This window comes from Kogia breviceps, chromosome 7, assembly GCF_026419965.1.
Source record: "Kogia breviceps isolate mKogBre1 chromosome 7, mKogBre1 haplotype 1, whole genome shotgun sequence".
Taxonomy (NCBI): domain Eukaryota; kingdom Metazoa; phylum Chordata; class Mammalia; order Artiodactyla; family Physeteridae; genus Kogia; species Kogia breviceps.
The window spans coordinates 107062042-107082438 of NC_081316.1; the positions used below are offsets into that span (position 1 = coordinate 107062042).

Genomic DNA, 20397 nt, shown 5'->3' on the forward strand with positions numbered 1-20397 from the left:
ACTGGATATTAATTTTTTATCAGATATGTGATTTACAAATATTTTCTGTCACTCTATGAATTGCCTTTTCACTTGCATGCTTGAAAAGTATGCTGCTTCCTTTGCCTTTGTGTACCTCAAAGTAACCTTTAGAATGTACTCGTCTTCACTTTACAAATAAGAAAACTGTACTCCAATCAAAGCATATCTTAACACATTTCCAGGTACCTAATAATAGTTCACAAGTTTCAGTTATTGTTAATGCTGTTATTGCTTCATACATAATAATTATCTATGTTATAGAAGCTGTTTCAAAAAGGCCTAAGATCGGTGGGACAATTAGCCTAAGTCCACAGAGACCTTAGCAGTGCCAGAGTTCACCAAGTCATATGTGCTGCTGATACACGGGTTTCCGAGAGCTGCGCATTCCATCGAACACCACAATCCGCTCCCAACTCAACCTGACCCGCCCCCAATCCAACCCCAAATCCACTTCCGGCCACTTCCGCCCCGCCCAAGCCAGTTAGCGCATGCGCAGTGGGGATGTTTGTGCGCCCTCTTCCAGCGCAGGGCGACACACCCAGCTTCCGGCGCCCAGATGAAATTCCACAAGGCCCGGCGCCTTGTCATGACGTTAGCTCCGGTTGCCGTGCTGAGTCGGAAGTGGGAACCGTTCGGCCGCTGAGATTCTGTCGTGTCGTCGCTGCTGGCCCTCAGGCTCTGGTAAGAGAGGATATAGCTGGAGGGGAGGGGATCGTTGAGTCTCCAATAGGATTTTTTTTCTTCTAGTCGAATGCCCGTCCAAACCTCTGCACTCTTACCTCCTCCAAATGCCTTTTTCCTGTGCTTTCCTAAACACTGTCTCTTTCATGAACTTCGACCCTGTCTGCTTTGGGAACCTCTTACAGTGCTCCAGCTTCTGGCATCTCTGCCCCTTTGCCATGTCCCTCCTGGAAAAGGCTGAATCCTGGCCTTGCGTTATCTTTGGTTTTCCTTCTCTAGAATGTGCACCGAGTGGGTGGGTCTCCCTCCGTGCCGCGAATCCCTTATGGAACCTGGAGGGACAGAATATAAAGAGTAGACAACATATGTATATGTATAACTGATTCACTTTGTTGTAAAGCAGAAACTAACACCATTGCAAAACAGTTATACTCCAATAAAGATGTTTTAAAAAAAGTAGACAACAAATAGTCAGGTGCCAAAGAAGAGAAGATTAAGCACGAGTCTCATTAGTCAAACCAGTCGAATCCGTATGGCAAGGTGTTGATATTTCTAAAGGCAAGTGATCAGTTCACCACTCAAAACTCTCCTGGCACTCTTGCTTCTTGTTCCCTCAGCAGTTGGGTTTAGAAGACATTTCTAAAATTGAGTAACCAGAGTTCAGGAGCTTATACTTGATGGGTCTTCTCTTTGGATTCAGTTTTTCACTCCCAGAACTAGGATATGTTTAGTCTCACTGCCTTGGTCTGTTTGGTCTCACTGCCTTGGTCTGTTTGGTCTCACATGGGAGCCGTCCTGAGTTAAAATGGGACCCAGGAAGGAATGCTGTGTGCTTTGCGACTTGATGAGATCCTTCTAGCTTGCTGATGTGATGGAAGGATCTGTTGCCACAACAAAGGCCTGAACGTGTAACAATGAAAACATTTTTTTAATTCCTTTTTTGGTTTGATCTATGTGTTACTCACCAGGAAAGAGACCTTATGGAGTATGATTTAATAAAGCTTGATTTTTGTGTGTGTGTGTGGTACGCGGGCCTCTCACCGCTGTGGCCTCTCCCGCCGCGAAGCACAGGCTCCGGACGCGCAGGCCCAGCGGCCATGGCTCACGGGCCCAGCCAGTCCGCAGCACGCGGGATCCTCCCGGACCGGGGCACGAACCCGCGCCCCCTGCACTGGCAGGCGGACTCCCAACCACTGCGCCACCAGGGAAGCCCTTGATTTTTAAAATAGGTTTATTTATTTCATTTTTGGCTGCATTGGGTCCTCGTTGCTGCACGTGGGCTTCCTCTAGTTGTGGCGAGTGGTGGCTACTCTTTGCTGCAGTGCGCAGGCCTCTCACTGCAGTGGCCTCCCCTGTTGTGGAGCACGGGCTCAGTAGTTGTGGCTCACGGGCTCTAGAGTACAAACTCAGTAGTTGTAGCGCACGGGCTTAGTTGCTCCGCTACATGTGGGATCCTCCCAGACCAGGGCTCGAACCCGTGTCCCGTGCATTGACAGGCGGATTCTCAACCACTGCGCCACCAGGGAAACCCTAAAGCTTGATTTTGACAATCCTAGTTTTGTGAAGTATTCCAAGTATTTCTGTTTAAAAGCAATACCAAATCTGATGTTAAAACATTTATGTGCTCACCTCTTTAAAAGCTGACAGTACCCCTTAAGGGATTAGCAGTACTCTTTATAAACAAAAGATTGAACCAGAGGAGGGTGAGAGGATTTTGTAGGACTGGAGATAAGACAGCTTTTATAAATGTAGAGTCTTGCAGCATATGTATAAGAGGGAAACGTGTTTTTAAAGGGGACATATTTGGGGAATTCCCTGGTGGTCCAGTGGTTAGGACTACAGTGCTTCCACTGCGCAGGGCTCAGGTTCAATCCCTGGTCGGGGAACTAAGATCCTGCAAGCCATGCAGCCAAAAGTAAATAAATAAATAAAGAGGACGTCTTTTAAAAATCAGATACAAAAACATCTAAGGATTGGTGGTTATATTGATTGGTTATTTGCCAAAGGCTGACAACAGGATAGTACTTTATCTTTGTATGGCAGTTGAAAGTAGGAGATTATAAATTCCTGATGACATTGAATACTAAACAAAATACCAAGATTCCATTTTATCAGACCTTTCTTTTGGAGTGGGTACTCTGTTTACATTTGTGTGATCATTGAACAGATCTAAACTGACATCTCCACAAAGGTTCCCGTCCAGTGATCAGTCCTCCTTTTTCCTGTAAAATTTTCCTGGTTGCACAGTGTGAGCTATTTTTCTATGAAAATAGTTTTTGCACCATTACTTCAAATAGATTTGAAGTACATATGAGAAAGTTGAGCTTAGTGAGGTAGGCAAAGCCCTTTTTGTTTTTCAAAAAGACAGATAGCATAGATGACAACAGAGATTTATTTCCAGTCTCTATTCTACATGTTCTGAGATATCAAAGAGCCACGAGTGTCTGGCCCAATAGTTTGATCTTCCACTGCGACCCTTACCTTGAAGTAGGATTATGGGTGCTGCTATTGATTACAAGAAGGTCAGGAGTAATTACATGTAAGATTGGATCATTCAATACATATTTATTTGGGATTTTGTGATTACGGAATATGCCAGGTACAGAAGAAAAAAATAATCAGATACGAACCTGTGATCAAATTGCTTACCTTCTAGTAAGATAGAAGATCTACATTAGTAATACAGTGTAGAAAGTTATAAATCCTGTTAATATAGGTTAAATGTAGTGGGAAGCTAGTTTATATACTGCAACAGTATATTATTGAAAGGAGGAAATAATGCCGTTTGTGATGATAAATCCTCTTTATCTCTCTTGATAGTCTTAAGAGCCTGTGTCCTATGTTCTGATTCTTAGTTTTCAACTCACTTCCTTTCTGCATAGATGGTGCAGGTGATGCATTTCCTTTGTACTAATCTGAACTCTTTTCTGTTGTATTGGCTTCCACAATGTAGGGAAATCTACTGGCTTTTTTTATAACTGAGAAGACTCTTTCCATCTCACATCTCTTTTCGTACATGTTGGCTTAGTTTTAGGCTAGGCCTTCTTTAGATGGTAGAAAGATGGCAACTCCAGTTTCCTGTCTTATTAGCCTAACAATCCAAGCAGGAAAAAAGAGTCCTCTTTTCTGTAGGTTTAGCCAAAGGCCTGTAGCTGGTGTTCATTGATTCTGTTAGGCCTTGCTAGGGTCTTGTGCCCACTCCCGAATCAGTCACTTTGGCCAGAGAATACTGTGTTCTTTTTGGCCAGGCCAGATTCATATGCCCATTTCTAGAGCTAATGGGTAAGGTCATCCCCTTCTGTACACATGGACCGGGAATGGGTTGGATCCCCAAAGGAAAAATATGGGTGTCATGTTGAAAAAAGAGGTTGATATTTTGCAGACAGAAAAATAACGAGAGCTCACTACACTTTTTGCATTCCTCTGGGTACCTCAGAATAGAGGTAGGGTGGTGGTCAGCTAACAGTGACACAATTCTTGGTGCCTCTGCATGAATTAGGGGTAATAATTAAGCTTATGCAATGTTTAAATGGGAGGAAAGACCTCTCAAGGATTGTTAATTCCAGCACTAAATATGCTGTCTTTCTTTTCTGTATTATTAAGCTCAACTAAACTATATATAGTAAAAAGTAAAATACATAGAGCAACATCTAACAGTTCAGTTCCTTGAAGCAGTAAAGCCCAGCACCATGCTGAGACGAGACTAGACTGTCCTCCTGAGTCATTACAGCTCAGTAGCCATTAGCTCTTATGCAGAAAGCACGACAGAGGAACATGAAGCAACTGGTAGAGATGCCTCAGAAGTGTCAAAAAAGTGTTAGTCTCTCTTCCTCCAAAAAATAAGGGTAACTTTTCCGACTTGCATTAGCTTTTGTTAATAGGATTCTGTAAGGAGTCTTAACTCAATTAATTAAAGGTAGACCGAACATTCTTTTTTTTCTCCCACATTTGTGTCCCTGACCCCACTCCTTCTAAGGCCTCTGTCCTTGTAGCAGTTCATCATCCTTGTAAGCAGAATATTCATACCCTTTGTCTCTTCTCACCCTTTTCAGGGTTGTATTTCTATGCTGTGGCCTTAAAATTTCAGAAAGGGGAGAAATCCTTTCAGGGAGCTCTGCTCATCCCGTTGTGCCACTGAGTCCCTTTGGCACTTGGATGAGGAAATGTAATCAGAATAGTGCAAATGCAGGCTCAGTCAGCTCCTTTAAATACCTTTGAGGTATATATCTATTTCATATTATACATTAGGAATTTGTGTTTCTTCAGTATTGTAAAGTCAGATAAATAGGGAAAGTTAAATATAGAATTAAGCAAAGACCATTTAGTTTTTAGAGGAAAAAATATCAGTAGTCATAAGCCTAGAAGTAGAGATAGATTGCTTAATATAGATTTAAAACCCACGATATGCTGCTAATCTGATTCCTGTCCTGGTTTGCAATTCCGCATCTGACATACAGACTTACATTTAGTTTCTGCGTAGCTGAGGAATTCCCAGCTCCAGCTCTTAAGTCACAGAAGCCTGTGCAAGTGCCACCTTATGCTCATGGTGAGTGAGAACTAGTCGACCAGCCTAGGGATTTATGGGAAATCCATAGTTTTTGTCATATTATTTTTAAGTGCCACATTGTTGTTATAATTAGTAGCTGAGTTTCCACTTTGACGTCAGTAATTCTTTGTATTTAATCTATTTTTAAAGGTATAGTAAACAGAAACATGTCAACAAATAAATGCATTCCAGCTGAACATTTTTTAAGCGTTTTGGTTTTAGCCACCCCCAAATCAAGCCAACTTGTCCAGTTGGTAGGTTTGTAACCATTTTGCCAAAAATTGTCTTGAATCTTGGAGCAGGAGTTGGCAAGTCTTACCCAAACCCTTTTAAAATGTAGTCAAGAAATGGGAGAAGAAACAACTATGATAATATTATAACTGTTGTGTTATCTGCCCTTCAGCGTCTAATACCTGTCCTTTCTATAGCCGCTCCCCCTAGGTCTGGATGGAGGATACTTTAAAGTGAAATGACAGACCAGGAGAATAACAACAACATCTCAAGTAACCCCTTTGCTGCTCTTTTTGGCTCCCTGGCTGATGCCAAGCAGTTTGCAGCAGTCCAAAAAGAGCAGCTGAAGCAGCAATCTGGTAAGTGGACGAGCCAGTAGCAGCAGATGAGATGACCTAGAATGGAGTCTTCCCAAATTAAGTATTCTTTGGGTCCTTAATTGCAGCTAGAATTTAAGTTTAGGGCAGAAGTGGGTTTTTTTGTTCGTATTTGTTGTTTGTTTTGTTTGGGGTTCTTCTCCCTGTCCTGTCCCCTGCATAAAAAAGAGACTAGATAACAGGTGGTTGCAGAGTAACAGATGCCAGTCATGATCCCAAAGCTGTCAAGCTCTTTTATTTTAAAAATCACCTAGTGAAAGATACTTAACAAAGATACTAATTTTTTTCAACATAGGAAACTGAGGTTATAGGCGTAGGTGTGGAAAGCAAGTCACATGCAGCTATAGAAAGCAGTTGTGTTGAAGGGAGAATTATAAAAGCTGTTTCACCTGTAGAGAAATAAATGAGATTTGTTCTTAAGCCAAGTGCTTCAGAGTCTATCTCAAGCAGAATGCTTCTTTCACTCCGTAGAATGGCCACTTTCATAACTTACTGCTTTCAGAACAGACATCGAGGAAAATCTGATCCTTAACCTTAATGTGAAAAAAATTAGGATAATATCTTACTAATCAGAAAAATGATTTTCCTCATCTGGGACCAAAATTAAGATCAAGTCTGCCTCCCTCCTATAAGGTAACATATGGACTAGAAGAAGTAGGATGGGGCTTCCCTGGTGGCGCAGTGGCTGAGAGTCCACCTGCCGATGCAGGGGACACGGGTTCGTGCCCCGGTCCGGGAAGATCCCACATGCTGCGGAGCGGCTGGGCCCGTGAGCCATGGCCACTGAGCCTGCGCGTCTGGAGCCTGTGCTCCTCAACGGGAGAGGCCACAACAGTGAGAGGCCCGCGTACTGCAAAAAAAAAAAAAAAAAGTAGGATGCTATTTCTCAAATATATTAGTCTTCTGAGGGTATTCACAATCTTTCAAGCCAGAAATTGCTCCCCTTCTGCTTCCTCCAAAAAGAATAATAGTGTTATTGTTTTTAGGAAAGGAGAAATGTTTATATTTTCCCTTTATTTTGTTTATTTCAGAAGTATTCAGACATGTAGCTAAGTTGTGGCCTTACTCTCTGATTAGGATTGAATAAAAAGGAAGTCAGGAGACTTCCCTGGTGGCACAGTGGTTAAGAATCTGCCTGCCAATGCAGGGGACACGGGTTCAAGCCCTGGTTCGGGAAGATCCCACATGCCACGGAGCAACTAAGCCCATGCGCCGCAACTACTGAGCCTGTGCTCTAGAGTCTGTGAGCCACAACTACTGAGCCTGCGTGCTGCAGCTACTGAAACCTGCACGCCTAGAGCCCATGCTGTGCAACAAGAGAAGCCACCGCAATGAGAAGCGCACGCACCACAACGAAGAGTAGCCCCTCCTCACCACAGGTAGAGAAAGCCCACGCACAGCAACGAAGACCCAACACAGCCAAAAATAAATTCTAAAAATACTTTTGAAAAAGAAAAAGGAGGTCAGGGGAAGACACATGAGTAGTAGACAAAGTAATGGATGAAACAAGGGAGAAATACATGTAATGCTGACTTTTTTAATGTGATAGAAATAGGCAGCTCTGAGTCTCTGTCTCCGAAAACTTTCCCAGATTTCTAAAATATAGCATCAGAATGGGAAACCTTGGATTAAGAGATTGTAGGAGAGAATGGAGAGTGAGGAATTGGAAAAATAAGGAAATGAGAAAATAAAGTTTTTAAGTATGTGGTTGAGGGAAATTTTGCTAATCAGCACCTATTACTCTTGGAATTCAGAAGGGAATAGAGTGACAGAACACTCATCCTTCTGGCTATAAACAGACGTAAGGCTGGCTAGGGTTGGGAGCACTGCAGGCACCAAGCGGTGGGGACAAATCAGGTGCATACCCTTCTGTTACTCTTTGGGCACCTCATCATCTTAGTTTGTTTACAGTGAGTTTGTCAGGCCACCTGATCTAACCTGTTTTCCACCAGCAGTTAGTACTCTACCAAAACCTTTGGCCTCCTTTATTGAGCTTCACTTTTACTAAAGTCACCACAGTGAAGCAACTCTTGCTTCTTTTTTTTTTTTAAGATATTTTATATTTTATTTATTATTATTATTTTTTAATAATTTATTTGGCTGTGTTGGGTCTTAGTTGCAGCATACAGGATCTTCATTGCGGTGTGAGGGCTTCTCTCTAGTTGTGGTACACAGGCTCCAGAGCGCACAGGCTCAGTAGTTGCGTCATACAGGCTCTCTAGTTGTGGGGCACGGGCTCTAGAGTACGGGCTTAGTTGCCCCGCAGCATGTGGGATCTTAGTTCCCCGAACAGGGATCGAACCCATGTCTCCTGCATTCAAAGGAGGATTCTTTTTTTTTTTTTAAATAAATTTATTTATTTTATTTATTTATTTTTGGCTGCGTTGGGTCTTCATTGCTGCACACAGTCTTTCTCTAGTTGTGGCGAGTGGAGGCTACTCTTCATTGCGGTGCGTGGGCTTCTCATCTCAGTGGCTTCTCTTGTTGCGGAGCTCAGGCTCTAGGCGCGTGAGCTTCAGTAGTTGCAGCACGCAGGCTCAGTAGTTGTGGCTCATGGGCTTAGTTGCTCCACGGCAAGTGGGATCTTCCCGGACCAGAGCTCGAACCCGTGTCCCCTGCATTGGCAGGCGGATTCTTAACCACTGTGCCACCAGGGAAGCCCCAAGCCATATTTAATGTAATTAAAGGCATACTGATCTATTGGGTAATTCTTTGCCCGCTAGGATTCTGTAGGGAAGATAGTGTTGCTACTGCTGGCATTTTGGAATACAATTAATTATGAGCACAAAGAATAAAACTTTTGGTTTTTAAAATGTGGTAGATTTTATAGCCAGGGATTTCAGAATTCTGTATTTAAAATGTTTCCTGATACAATTAATAGCAAAAAAAACAAACAGTCTAATTTAAAAATGGGCACAGGATCTGAATAAACATTTTTCCAAAGATGGCCAACAGGTACATTAAAAGGTCCTCAACATCACTAATCGATTGGAAAAAAAAAAAATCACTAATTGGGGAAATGTAAATCAAAACCACCTCACACCTCTTAGAATGGCTATTATCAAAAAGACAAGAAGTAACAAGTGTTGGCAAGGATGTGGAGAAAAGGGAATTCTTGTGCACTGTTGCTGGGATTGTAAATTGGTGCAGGCATTATGGAAAATAGAATGGAGGTTCCTGAAAAATAAATATAGAACTACCATATGATCCAGCAATTCCACTTCTGGGTATTTATCCAAAGAAAACAAAAACACTAATTCAAGAAGATATATGCACCCCCATGTTCATTGCATCAGTATACAATAACCAAGATGTGAAAACATCCTAAATGTCCATCAATGGATGAATAAAGAAAACGATGTAATTATACACACACACGCACGCACGCACACACACACGAATATTATTCAGCCATAAATAAAAAAGAAATCTTGCCATTTGCAACAACAAGTGGACAGTGGTTGGACCTTGAGGGCATTATGCTGAGGGATATAAGTCAGAAAGACGAATACCATATGATCTCACTTATGTGGAATATTTTTTTTTAAAAAAAAAAAAAGCTGGGCTTCCCTGGTGGCGCAGTGGTTGAGAGTCCACCTGCCGATGCAGGGGACGCGGGTTCGTGCCCCGGTCCGGGAAGATCCCACATGCCGCGGAGCGGCTGGGCCCGTGAGCCATGGCCGCTGAGCCTGCGCGTCTGGAGCCTGTGCTCCGCAATGGGAGAGGCCACAACAGTGAGAGGCCCGCGTACTGCAAAAAAAAAAAAAAAAAAAAAAGAATCCATGGGGATGCAATAAACAGCATGGTGACTGTAGTTAACAGTACTGTATTGTATATTTCAAAGTTGTTAAGAAAGTCGATCTTAATAATTCTTATCACAAGAAAAAAATTTGTAGCTACATATGGTGACAGACGTTAACTAGATTTATTGTAGTGATCATTTAACAATATATATAAATATCAAATCACGTTGTGCACCTGAAACTAATATGTCAATGATACCTTAATTTAAAAAAAAAAAGATGTTGCCTGACTTGAGATGTTCACTAATTAGATAGTTAACTTATTGAACACCCAAAATTATCCTCCTCTTGGTTACATTTATCATGTGTATTTGGTTTTCTCTTAAAGAGAGCATTATAACTGTTAATGGCTTACATTTTCTGGCAGATGAACTCCCAGCCAGCCCAGATGACTCAGATAATAGTGTGTCAGAGAGCCTGGATGAATTTGATTACTCTGTGGCTGAGATTAGCCGCTCATTCCGTTCACAGCAGGAAATATGTGAGCAACTCAACATCAATCACATGATCCAAAGGATCTTCCTCATCACTCTGGACAACAGTGAGTTACATATTTGCAGCCAGTGTATTTATTACTCTGCCCTTCCTGCTTAGGCCAGGGACTTGCTCCTAGAAACTTATGGTATCTGATGGTTTGGAACACAGGGTTTATACTTCAAGGAAGCTTTTAATGTGACCTAAAGCAGAATTTTGACACAGATACAACTTTCATTTCTATTTTGATACTGACTGAGCCATGTAGCTACTGCCTTTACTACCCTAAAAGGGAAATGGGAATGGTAGCTAAATCCATTTTCTCCTCAGAGGTGACCTAAACATTTACATGAAAGCCCCAAGAAGGGTCAGATAGTGTTTCCCCTCTGTGCCCTATCTGTAGTTAAACCCCAGAATTCGTGCTGATGTCTGGGATTTACTCTTTAAATGTCATGGTGTTAGGTTTATAACAAAGCACATACTCTTTGAGGGGTAAAAAAGATTTAAATCTTTAGATACTGCTCTGTGTGTCAAGGTCATTCTGATATTACCTGAGTCAAACTTGGGGTTCAAGAGAAATGCCATCGAGATCAGTTGTCTGTATAAGACAGAAGCATTATCCTTAACCTACCAGATTAAAACCATTTCCCAGGTGACCCAAGCCTGAAAAGTGGGAATGGCATCCCCAGCCGTTGTGTGTATTTGGAAGAAATGGCAGTAGACCTGGAAGATCAAGACTGGCTTGATATGAACAACGTAGAGCAGGTACCATTCTTACATTCCTTACATGTGCCTTCAGCAAAAATTAGCCTTGCAGCTGAACTCTGCTCCCCTTTCTCCAACCATGGCTTTGCTTAGCTCCATCTCTTACATTGTTTGTGGTGTTCCTCTTTTGGAATCTTCTCATCTACCATGGTCCCATGTCCAAATATACCCATCCTTTAAGACCGAGTTAAAATGCCATCCTGTTTACAGATTTTGCCATGTAGGAGTTATTTTCTCCTCTGGGCTCCAGCAGTAATCTCCACGCATATCCTATGGGAATTGTCTCTTTCTGTCTCCTGTCTTGGCTTCTTTATGAACCTGTCTTCTCTCTCTGGTAGACACTAATTTATCAAGGCCAAGGTCCATCTCTTTTTTTTATATCTTTTCCAAAATCAAAACAATGCATTTTACCTTACAGGTGCCTAATTAACATTAAAGGAATAAAAGTTTGATAGGGAAGACTTGACAACTTGGAGTTTAACTTCATAATAGGGTTGGCCAAAAAGTTCATTCGGGATTTTCTGTACAATGGTATGGGAAAACCCAAACGAACTTTTTGGCCAACCCAGTACATTTAAACTGTGTTTATATAAGTCTGAGTGAGGTCAGCAATGATGCAGAGTAGTAGATTTCACATATGAGTTTAATCTCCGATTCTCCACACCATTCAGCAGATACTCTTCTAATGCTTACTCTGTGCTAGAGGCTATGCTAGACACTTAAGCTTGCTTTAGGATAACTACATAAACAATTAGATTTGTATATGTAATATTTTCTAAAGTAATGATACACTGAGCCCTTTTTTCCCCATTTGTTCCACGTTCTGTGATTCTTATAATAACCTGTGTCAAAATTATCTTTTATATCTTGATGTTCTAAAATAAACTTTGCAGTGGTCAGGGGAGATAAATTAGGAGTTTGGGATTAAGAGATATACACTACTACATATAAAATAGATAAACAACAGGGACCAACTATAGAGCACAGGGAACTACATTCAATATCTTATAATAACCTATAATGGAAAAGAATCTGAAAAAGAGTAGCTATATATGTGTGTATAACTGAATCACTTTGTTGAACACTTGAAGCTAACACAACATTGTAAATCAACTATAATTCAATAAAAAATACATCAAAAAAATTAAAAATAAAGTAACTTTGCATTGATTTAGTATTTTTGTTTATTTGTTTTTCTTAATAGGCCGTCTTCACTCGCTTATTACTTCAAGATCCAGGCAACCACTTGATTAACATGACCTCTTCTACAACGTTGAATCTCTCTGCTGATCGAGACGCAGGGGAGAGGCACATTTTTTGTTACCTTTATTCCTGTTTCCAAAGAGCCAAGGAAGAGGTAAAAGAATAATCCCTATTGAGTAGTCTATTGTCCTCTTGGGTATGACTTTAACACATAAGCCAGAGAGTTGGATCAATGTCTTTTTTTTTTTTTTTGGCTATGCCATGCAGCATGCGGGATCTTCCCCAAACAAGGATCGAACCCACACCCCCTGCAGTGGAAGCACAGAGTCTTAACCACGGGACCACCAGGGAAGTCCCAAGATCAGTGTCTATTATATCAATTTATATACATCATATTACATCTAGAACTGGATATCAAAGGCACTGTTAGTTTATCTTCTAAAGTTTTAGTCTCTGTGGCTTGGGGTCTACCCCTTTCCCCAATTAACAAGTGCCTCCTATTATTCTCTCTACAAACGTATTAATATATCACACCCTTATTTAAAAAAGGTCTGATAAATTCATTTCCACTAAGGTGTATATAACAGAGTAGACTAAGCTTGATCACTTCCAGCATTAGAATTTCTTACAGTTAGGTGATTCCTTAAACCAAAGAAAGAACTCTCATGGCTTTTCAGGCATCCACAGGAAAGCACTACTGTTTTGGGACACAGTGTCTTTTCCCTTGTATTTGCTGTATCTGTCCTTGTGCCAGGTCACAGAGCTAGCCTCTTCCCTCTCTTCATTGCTGTTTCCAGATTACCAAAGTTCCAGAGAACCTGCTACCCTTTGCTGTGCAGTGCAGGAACCTCACTGTGTCCAATACCCGAACAGTTCTCCTCACCCCAGAGATCTATGTTGACCAGAACATCCATGAGCAACTGGTAGATTTGATGTTGGAAGCCATCCTAGGAGGCCGTGAGTACATAAGCAACATCTATGAGCTTCTACATTTGATTTCCAAGTGTAACATTCCTCTAATTGCATTAGAAAGCCTCAGAGCCACTATGGTTCCAGCGTAAATTAAGGAAGAGAGCTCACACCTTGACCTTTGAGGTTGAATACCAATAGAATTATCAAAAGTATCAGAAGAGTAAAGAGCTGTGTGTAAAGGCATCTAAAAATTCTTATGGCCTCCTCTCTCTCTTTTGTCTTCTATCAGATTTTGAAGGTGTAACTGAGTTTCTGGATGAGGTCATCGAAGCCTTGATACTGGATGAGGAAGTTCGAACATTTCCAGAAGTCATGATTCCAGTGTTTGATATTTTATTGGGCCGAATAAAAGATCTAGAACTCTGCCAGATCCTGTTGTACGCATATCTGGACATTCTTCTGTATTTCAGTAGGCAAAAGGATATGGCAAAGGTAGGTCTGAAAGCTCATATGTATTCAGTTGAGTTGGAAGCTTAATACTCTATGCTTTCCTATCCTGAGGGCAGTGTAATGTTACCTATGGAATAAGAGAAAGATACACTGGTTATTGTATAGTCTTAACTCTTTGAGGCCCTCTCATCCCATCATTTATCTCATCATACAGACAAATAACTAGGCTTGTCTTCTCCTACAGGTTTTTGTAGAATACATTCAGCCCAAGGATCCTAGTAATGGGCAGATGTACCAGAAGACCTTGCTGGGAGTAATCCTGAATATCTCCTGCTTATTAAAGACTCCGGGTGTAGTAGAAAATCATGGCTACTTCCTGAATCCATCTCGTTCCAGTCCCCAGGAGATCAAAGTACAAGAGGCCAACATTCATCAGGTGGAGCTGTTTACCGGTGTATCCCAGCCCCCTGATCTTAGATTAAGTATCATTTCCTCAGAAAGCAGATGCAGATAAGACTGCTTGAGCCTCTTTGGAAAAGCAGATCAATCTGGTTGGCTCTCTACCATAATCATGTACAGAAATGGCCCTCTTTTTAGCAGGCGCTAAGAGCAGAGGACAAACCTTTGTGTGGTTTAAGAGTAAGCTGCTGCTCTTCTTTGCCCTGTGCTGTAGCACAGCTACCTGCTCTCAATCCTCATTTTTCTCACCAAGCTATTTCTTATAACTTTAGCTCCTAAAATCTTCTGACTGAACTCCATCTTAAAAGCCAAATTGTTTTCCTTTTCCTCCTTCTCCTTATGTCCTCCTTTTTGGGCTTCTTAGCATAAATTATGGTGGAAGTCTGGCCAACATATGACAATAGATGGTTGAATTGGGGGCAGTTTAAATCTCCCGTCATCATAACTTTCTAAAGCAGGGGTTGGCAAATTATACCAATGGCCAAATCCAGCCTGCCGCCCGTTTTTGTAAATAGTTTTATTGAACCCAGCCATGCCCATGTGTATATGTATTGTTTATGGCTTGATTTCATGCCACAGTGGTAGAGTTGAATAGTTGCTACAGAGACCATATGGCATGCAAAGCCAAAAATATTTATCATCTGGCCCTCTGCAGAAAAAGTTTACCATCCCCTACTCTAAAGCTATGTAAATGCTACCTGCAGTTTGGCAGCTCATCAGGAAATCTCTTAAAAGTTCCCAGAAAAGGGCTTCCCTGGTGGCGCAGTGGTTGAGAGTCTGCCTGCCGATGCAGGGGACGCAGGTTCGTGCCAGGGTCTGGGAAGATCCCACATGTCGTGGAGCGGCTGGGCCCGTGAGCCATGGCTGCTGAGCCTGCGCGTCCGGAGCCTGTGCTCTGCAACGGGAGAGGCCACAACAGTGAGAGGCTCACGTACCGCAAAAAAAAAAAGTTCCCAGAAAAAAAAAAAAATTTTTTTTTTTTTTAATCAGAAATGGTGGCGTAAGGAACAGGGAGAGTGAGGGAGAAGATTAGGATTCGTGTATTTTTGGAAATTGCCAGTGACTAAAATTTGAGAGTAACAAATATTAGGATTGTGAAACTGGAATGTTCTGTGGTTGTGTTTTCTGGTTAAACAGTTCATGGCTCGGTTCCATGAAAAGATCTACCAGATGTTGAAGAACTTACTCCAGCTCTCTCCAGAAACCAAACACTGTATCTTGTCCTGGCTTGGAAACTGTTTGCATGCAAATGCAGGCCGCACCAAGATTTGGGCCAATCAGATGCCAGAAATCTTCTTCCAAATGTATGCCTCGGATGCCTTCTTTCTAAATCTGGGTGCTGCTCTCCTGAAGTTATGCCAGCCATTTTGCAAACCCAGATCCTCTCGGCTCCTCACCTTTAATCCCACTTACTGTGCCCTGAAGGAATTGAATGATGAAGAACGAAAAATTAAAAATGTACACATGAGAGGTAAGGGGGAGCTGGTCTTCTCAAAACTGTGTGCATAACATCTTAGCCATTCACTTCTATATCATTTTTCACAGAGTTCCCTCTTTCTCAAAGAAGATGAGGCAAAAAGAAAAGCTGTTATGAGTTGTAAAAAGACAAACTTTTTTAAACTGTTATTTTTTAGATGTTGTCCTTTAATGAGACCTTCTCTCTGAATTTGGCGGACTTGGATATTCGCTCATTCATTCATTCTTTATGAAAATGAATGAAGTACATTCCCTGTCCTTTTTGAAGTCACAGTCTCCACAGGAAGGCAGATATGTTAACAGATCATCATAATATGGTCTAGGGCTAATCTACAGGAGCACAGAGGAGGGAGTAAATGATTAATTCTACAGAAGCTGGAGGTCTTCATAGCTGAGTCCTGAAAAATGAGTTGGGTTTATCAAGCAAAGGAACAAAGGAGGCCCTTTATATAGAGGGAAAAACAAGTATGAAGGTACACAGCTGTGTGATATCTTAACTAAGGAACAGTGAGAAGTTCAATGTGGCTGGAGCAAGGGGTAGGTGGGGGAAGGGGTATGGGAATTAGCAGGAAATATTAGCTTAGGGAGGAAGAATATTGGGGAAAACTCAAATAATACAGAGAAGTGAAAAGAAGAAGATAAATCACTCTTAATTCTACCACTCAAAATGAATCACTCAATCTTGATGTATTTCCTCCCAGTTTTATTTCTAATTATAAAAGTAACACATGCTCAAAAGCAAATAATCTTAAATATAGAAAAGCACAGAATAGATACAAATGATCTATTATCTATCTCCTGGAAAAATCTACAGTGCTATCATTCCTTTTAATTGTTGGTGATTTCATGATCAAGCTAAAGAGATGTAACTGCATTTCTATGGACTGAGAAGCCAAATTACATTTTTAGACAAGAGTAGGAATGTGAGAAGATTTGTTTTTAAGAAGATATTACTTAATTCACTAATAGCAGGATGGAAGTTGAACTAGAATAAGGGGACACTGGAGCCAAGATAGATGTCTGTGGCAAGTCATTTACTCTTCCTTTTAATTTCTTTGAGGTTTGGACAAAGAAACCTGTTTGATCCCAGCTGTGCGGGAGCCAAAGTTTCCCCAGAACTACAACCTTGTAACAGAAAACCTTGTCCTGACAGAGTACACCTTGTACTTGGGATTTCACAGGTAACTCCTCTGATGTCATAAGGAAAGAACTGCTTGATTGTGTTGATAACCAGAAGGTTGAAAGTGCGTCTTACAGATAACAATCTCACTTTATTCTGAAGGCTGACATTAGGATCTAGTAGGAAAAGGGCATTATATGCATTTATTTGTGTCTACATGAAGTGGCTTTATCCATATAACTTGAATTTATTTTTAATTTTTGACCTGTTAAACTTTTTAAAATTAAAGATACACTAGTATTTTTCTCTAAACTTGCAAATTTTTAAATCACTATCTTCCTTTTGTCATCTGCTAAAGTGGAATTGTTTTCATTTAACATTTCACATTCTGCTCTTGAATTTTTATTACTTATTACTCTTGATGAAAAAAGAGAAAGCTTTACTCTGTGGTATAGAGACGAAATTGACAAAGTTAAATGTTTAAAACGTATTTCAATAAGATCAGTGGGAACATAAAAATCTATGTATCAAAAATACGGAGGATTCTGGAAATGTGAAGATTTGAGAGCTAAAGTGTATGACTTCCAAAAATGGTCTGGTTCTGGCTAACCGTATGTCATTCTATGATTTTTTTTTCCCTCTGATTTAGCTGACTGTGACAAGTATAAATAAGGGGAGAAAATAGCTACTCACTCACAGTCTATAGGAAGGTATATCGAGGACAGCAATTTTTTAATGCCTTTTCGGGATACTTAAACTGACACAGCATTTTTCAAAACTCAGCAAAATTTTGGAAAAATGAAATTATATCTTTATTAGAGACATTTTCTATCCCTATCATTGACATTTTAAGTGAGACAATAGATAATAATTTAGCATGTGTTTAACCTGTTCAACCACCTAGATTCAGACACAAAAATGAATGTCATCTAGTTTCCCAGTATTGGCTTGCTAACCCTAGACGTTATCCACAAGGCCAAGAATGACTTTGGACTGTACACGTAGACACAACTATCTAAAACATTGAATTATGGGTCTTCCTTTCATTAGAGAACATTTGGCTGACCCTTTTTGAAGAATCATTTAATTTTATATTGAGCATCAGAGGACTGGAAGCTGCTGTTAGGCTGCATCATAGGTGGCTACTGGTTGATATGTGGTCATTAGTAATCTAGACTCCTTTCTCACCAGCTTTAGTTCTCTACTAATCATGGAAAGACTGTCTATATAACCACATCCAGGTACAATCATTGCACTTGTGTGGTGTCAAACTATCCTGCTGGGCTTCTTGTACTTTACCTGATGGTTATATATTGTACATAATAAAAGCCCAATCTACACCCTGCTCAACCGAGCCATTCTATGGATGGTGCATTTCAGCCGAAGACAACTAATCTATGTAATTAGATTCAATTCTTGAATATTTGGTAACATTTTCCCAGTGCTATGCCCCCACCTCTGTCCTGTCAATGACTTTTGTGATTGCCTTCTGTGTCATCACAACTGCAGCTCCCTACATCCTAAAAGGGAATAATAGAATAAATAAGTGAGGATTTGGTTTTCAAAAATGGTCTGTAAGGGAGGATGGGAGGGAGGTGCAAGAGGGAGGGGATATGGGGATATATGTATACGTATAGCTGATTCACTTTGCTATACAGCAGAAATTAACACAACATTGTAAAGCAATTATACTCCAATAAAGATGTTAAAATTTAAAAAAAAAAAAAACTGTACTCAACTGTCCCTATATGAGCCTCCTGACCCAGTCTTTTCTGCTTTCTTGGGGTCAGGTTGCATGATCAGATGGTAAAAATCAACCAAAATCTGCATCGGCTGCAGGTAGCCTGGCGGGATGCTCAGCAAAGTTCTAGCCCTGCTGCTGACAACCTCCGTGAGCAGTTTGAACGACTGATGACCATCTATCTTTCTACTAAGACTGCCATGACTGAGCCGCAAATGCTGCAAAACTGCCTAAATTTGCAGGTGTCCATGGCTGTTCTCCTAGTTCAACTGGCCATAGGCAATGAGGGCTCACAGCTGATAGAGCTAACTTTTCCTTTGCCAGATGGCTACAGTTCTTTGGCTTACGTGCCAGGTAAGCAGGCTGTCCCTTGGGAGCTTCCTATTTATAGCCATCTAAGTTTAACTGGGTCACGTTGGAAATTTAATCCTCAAAATATCCTTCCTTAGTTATCATTCAGCTGTTTTTGGAGAAACAACTCAAACTTGTAGGTAATGCCTGTTGGTTGAAGCCTGGGGGAACTGATAGCTTGTTCCTCAGCATTGTGTCGCCACTGCTGTGCAGATAGAAAATAGTCTTCAAAGGATGATGTGCAGTCAGGGTTTTCAGAGCTGTTAGTTTCTATCATTACTGTTGTTTGTCATTCAACGTATAAATTTATTTGTCTAACCCACCCCCCTGTGCTATTCTTTGGAAAAAAAAATCATCTCCTTTTGGTTAACCCAGAAGTGAGATTGTGTATGTATATGTATTTTGTTGAGGGTTCGGCAGAAACTGTCCATCAAAATCAGGTTACATGTTCTTGATCACTGTACAGGGCATCTATTGCTGAGTCACAAATTACCCCAAAACATAGCAACTTAACACAGCAAACATTATCACACACAGTTTGCAAGGCTCAGTGATCCAGGAGTAGCGTAGCTGCATGGTTTTGACTCTGGTCCTTCGTGAGGTTGCAGCCAGGCTGTCCAGCAGTGCCATGGGAATCTGAAGACTCGACTAGAGCTGGAGGATCTGCTTATAAGCCTAGTTGTATGGTTGTTGGCAAACCTCAGATGCTTGCTGGCTTCTTTTCCAGGCCACACAGGACTCTCCTTAGTACTGCTAATGGTATGGCAGGTGGCTTCCCTCAGAGCAGGGAACCAAAATGGAAGCTGTAGGCTTTTATAACCTAATTATGGAAATGACATGCCATCACTTCTCTGTGCCCCATAGTGTGTCTTCGACCCTGGAATACTGTAGGCGGAGATATACAAGGGCATAAATACTAGAAGGCAAGGACCAGTGGAGGACCCTGGAGAGTGAAGACCATAGTCATCTAATCATTTCTATTCAAGATTCTTGTTCATCTAAAGGGTTATTTTAACGCACAGTTAACCTTGAGTGTGGAAATACATGTCTATCAGTATACTTTCTTAAACTGCATTGGTGTGTTAACATTTTATGTCTCTACTATTCTGTTTACTTGGATAAAAATAAAAATGGAAAGAGTCAGATGTTTGGCTAATTCCAGTGAATATTTTCTTTCTCAGAATTTTTTGCAGATAACTTGGGTGATTTCCTCATTTTTCTCCGCCGCTTTGCCGATGACATCTTGGAGACATCAGCAGATTCCCTGGAACATGTCCTTCATTTTATCACCATTTTCACTGGAAGCATAGAAAGGTGAAGTGCTGAAAGCGTGGCTCTGTCACAGTTTAGAGCTGCAAAACATTCAGAAGACTTCTAAACCAAGAAATAAACAAGCCTGAATCATAAGGGGTTGCCTTCAGAAGTTGTGTTAACATTAATGAATCACCTGACTATCCTTATGGGTAGCCCAAAATCCCACACTTGAGAGGCATAATAAACAAAGGACTTTGCCCACAGAGAATTTGAACCTGCATATAAGGTACCTGATGGGAATTTCGCTGCTCGTCCCTGGTTAAAATAGTTACCTTAATGCCAGAGACCTTGCCCGGTGCTAATGATCTTCTAATGTATGATAACAAAGTTTGCTCTTAAAATTCTGAGTTGGATGAACAGTAAACTTGGGTAAATGCTCTCTGATCTCAAGTCTTACCATTCATAGCTTCTAGTCCTCCTTCCCAAAGGAAGATGCTCATTGACCTGTAGAGTTGCTTCTCTGATTCTTTGGT

The 20397-nt window shown here is 41.0% G+C and overlaps 1 protein-coding gene across 1 annotated transcript in view; it reads left to right on the top strand.

Moving 5' to 3' along the window:
• Positions 1–580: 580 nt before the first annotated feature.
• The window catches only part of UBE4A (ubiquitination factor E4A), a 34926-nt gene continuing 15109 nt past the window's right edge, over positions 581–20397 (top strand). Inside the window, exons 1-12 of the mRNA XM_059068351.2 lie at positions 581–702; positions 5677–5838; positions 10027–10200; positions 10786–10898; positions 12103–12255; positions 12899–13058; positions 13303–13505; positions 13708–13899; positions 15060–15393; positions 16459–16579; positions 18309–18613; positions 19792–19924. Of these exons, the coding sequence (XP_058924334.1) occupies positions 5718–5838; positions 10027–10200; positions 10786–10898; positions 12103–12255; positions 12899–13058; positions 13303–13505; positions 13708–13899; positions 15060–15393; positions 16459–16579; positions 18309–18613; positions 19792–19924 (2009 nt within the window). The 5' untranslated portion in view covers positions 581–702; positions 5677–5717. The remainder of the gene's footprint in view (positions 703–5676; positions 5839–10026; positions 10201–10785; positions 10899–12102; positions 12256–12898; positions 13059–13302; positions 13506–13707; positions 13900–15059; positions 15394–16458; positions 16580–18308; positions 18614–19791; positions 19925–20397) is intronic.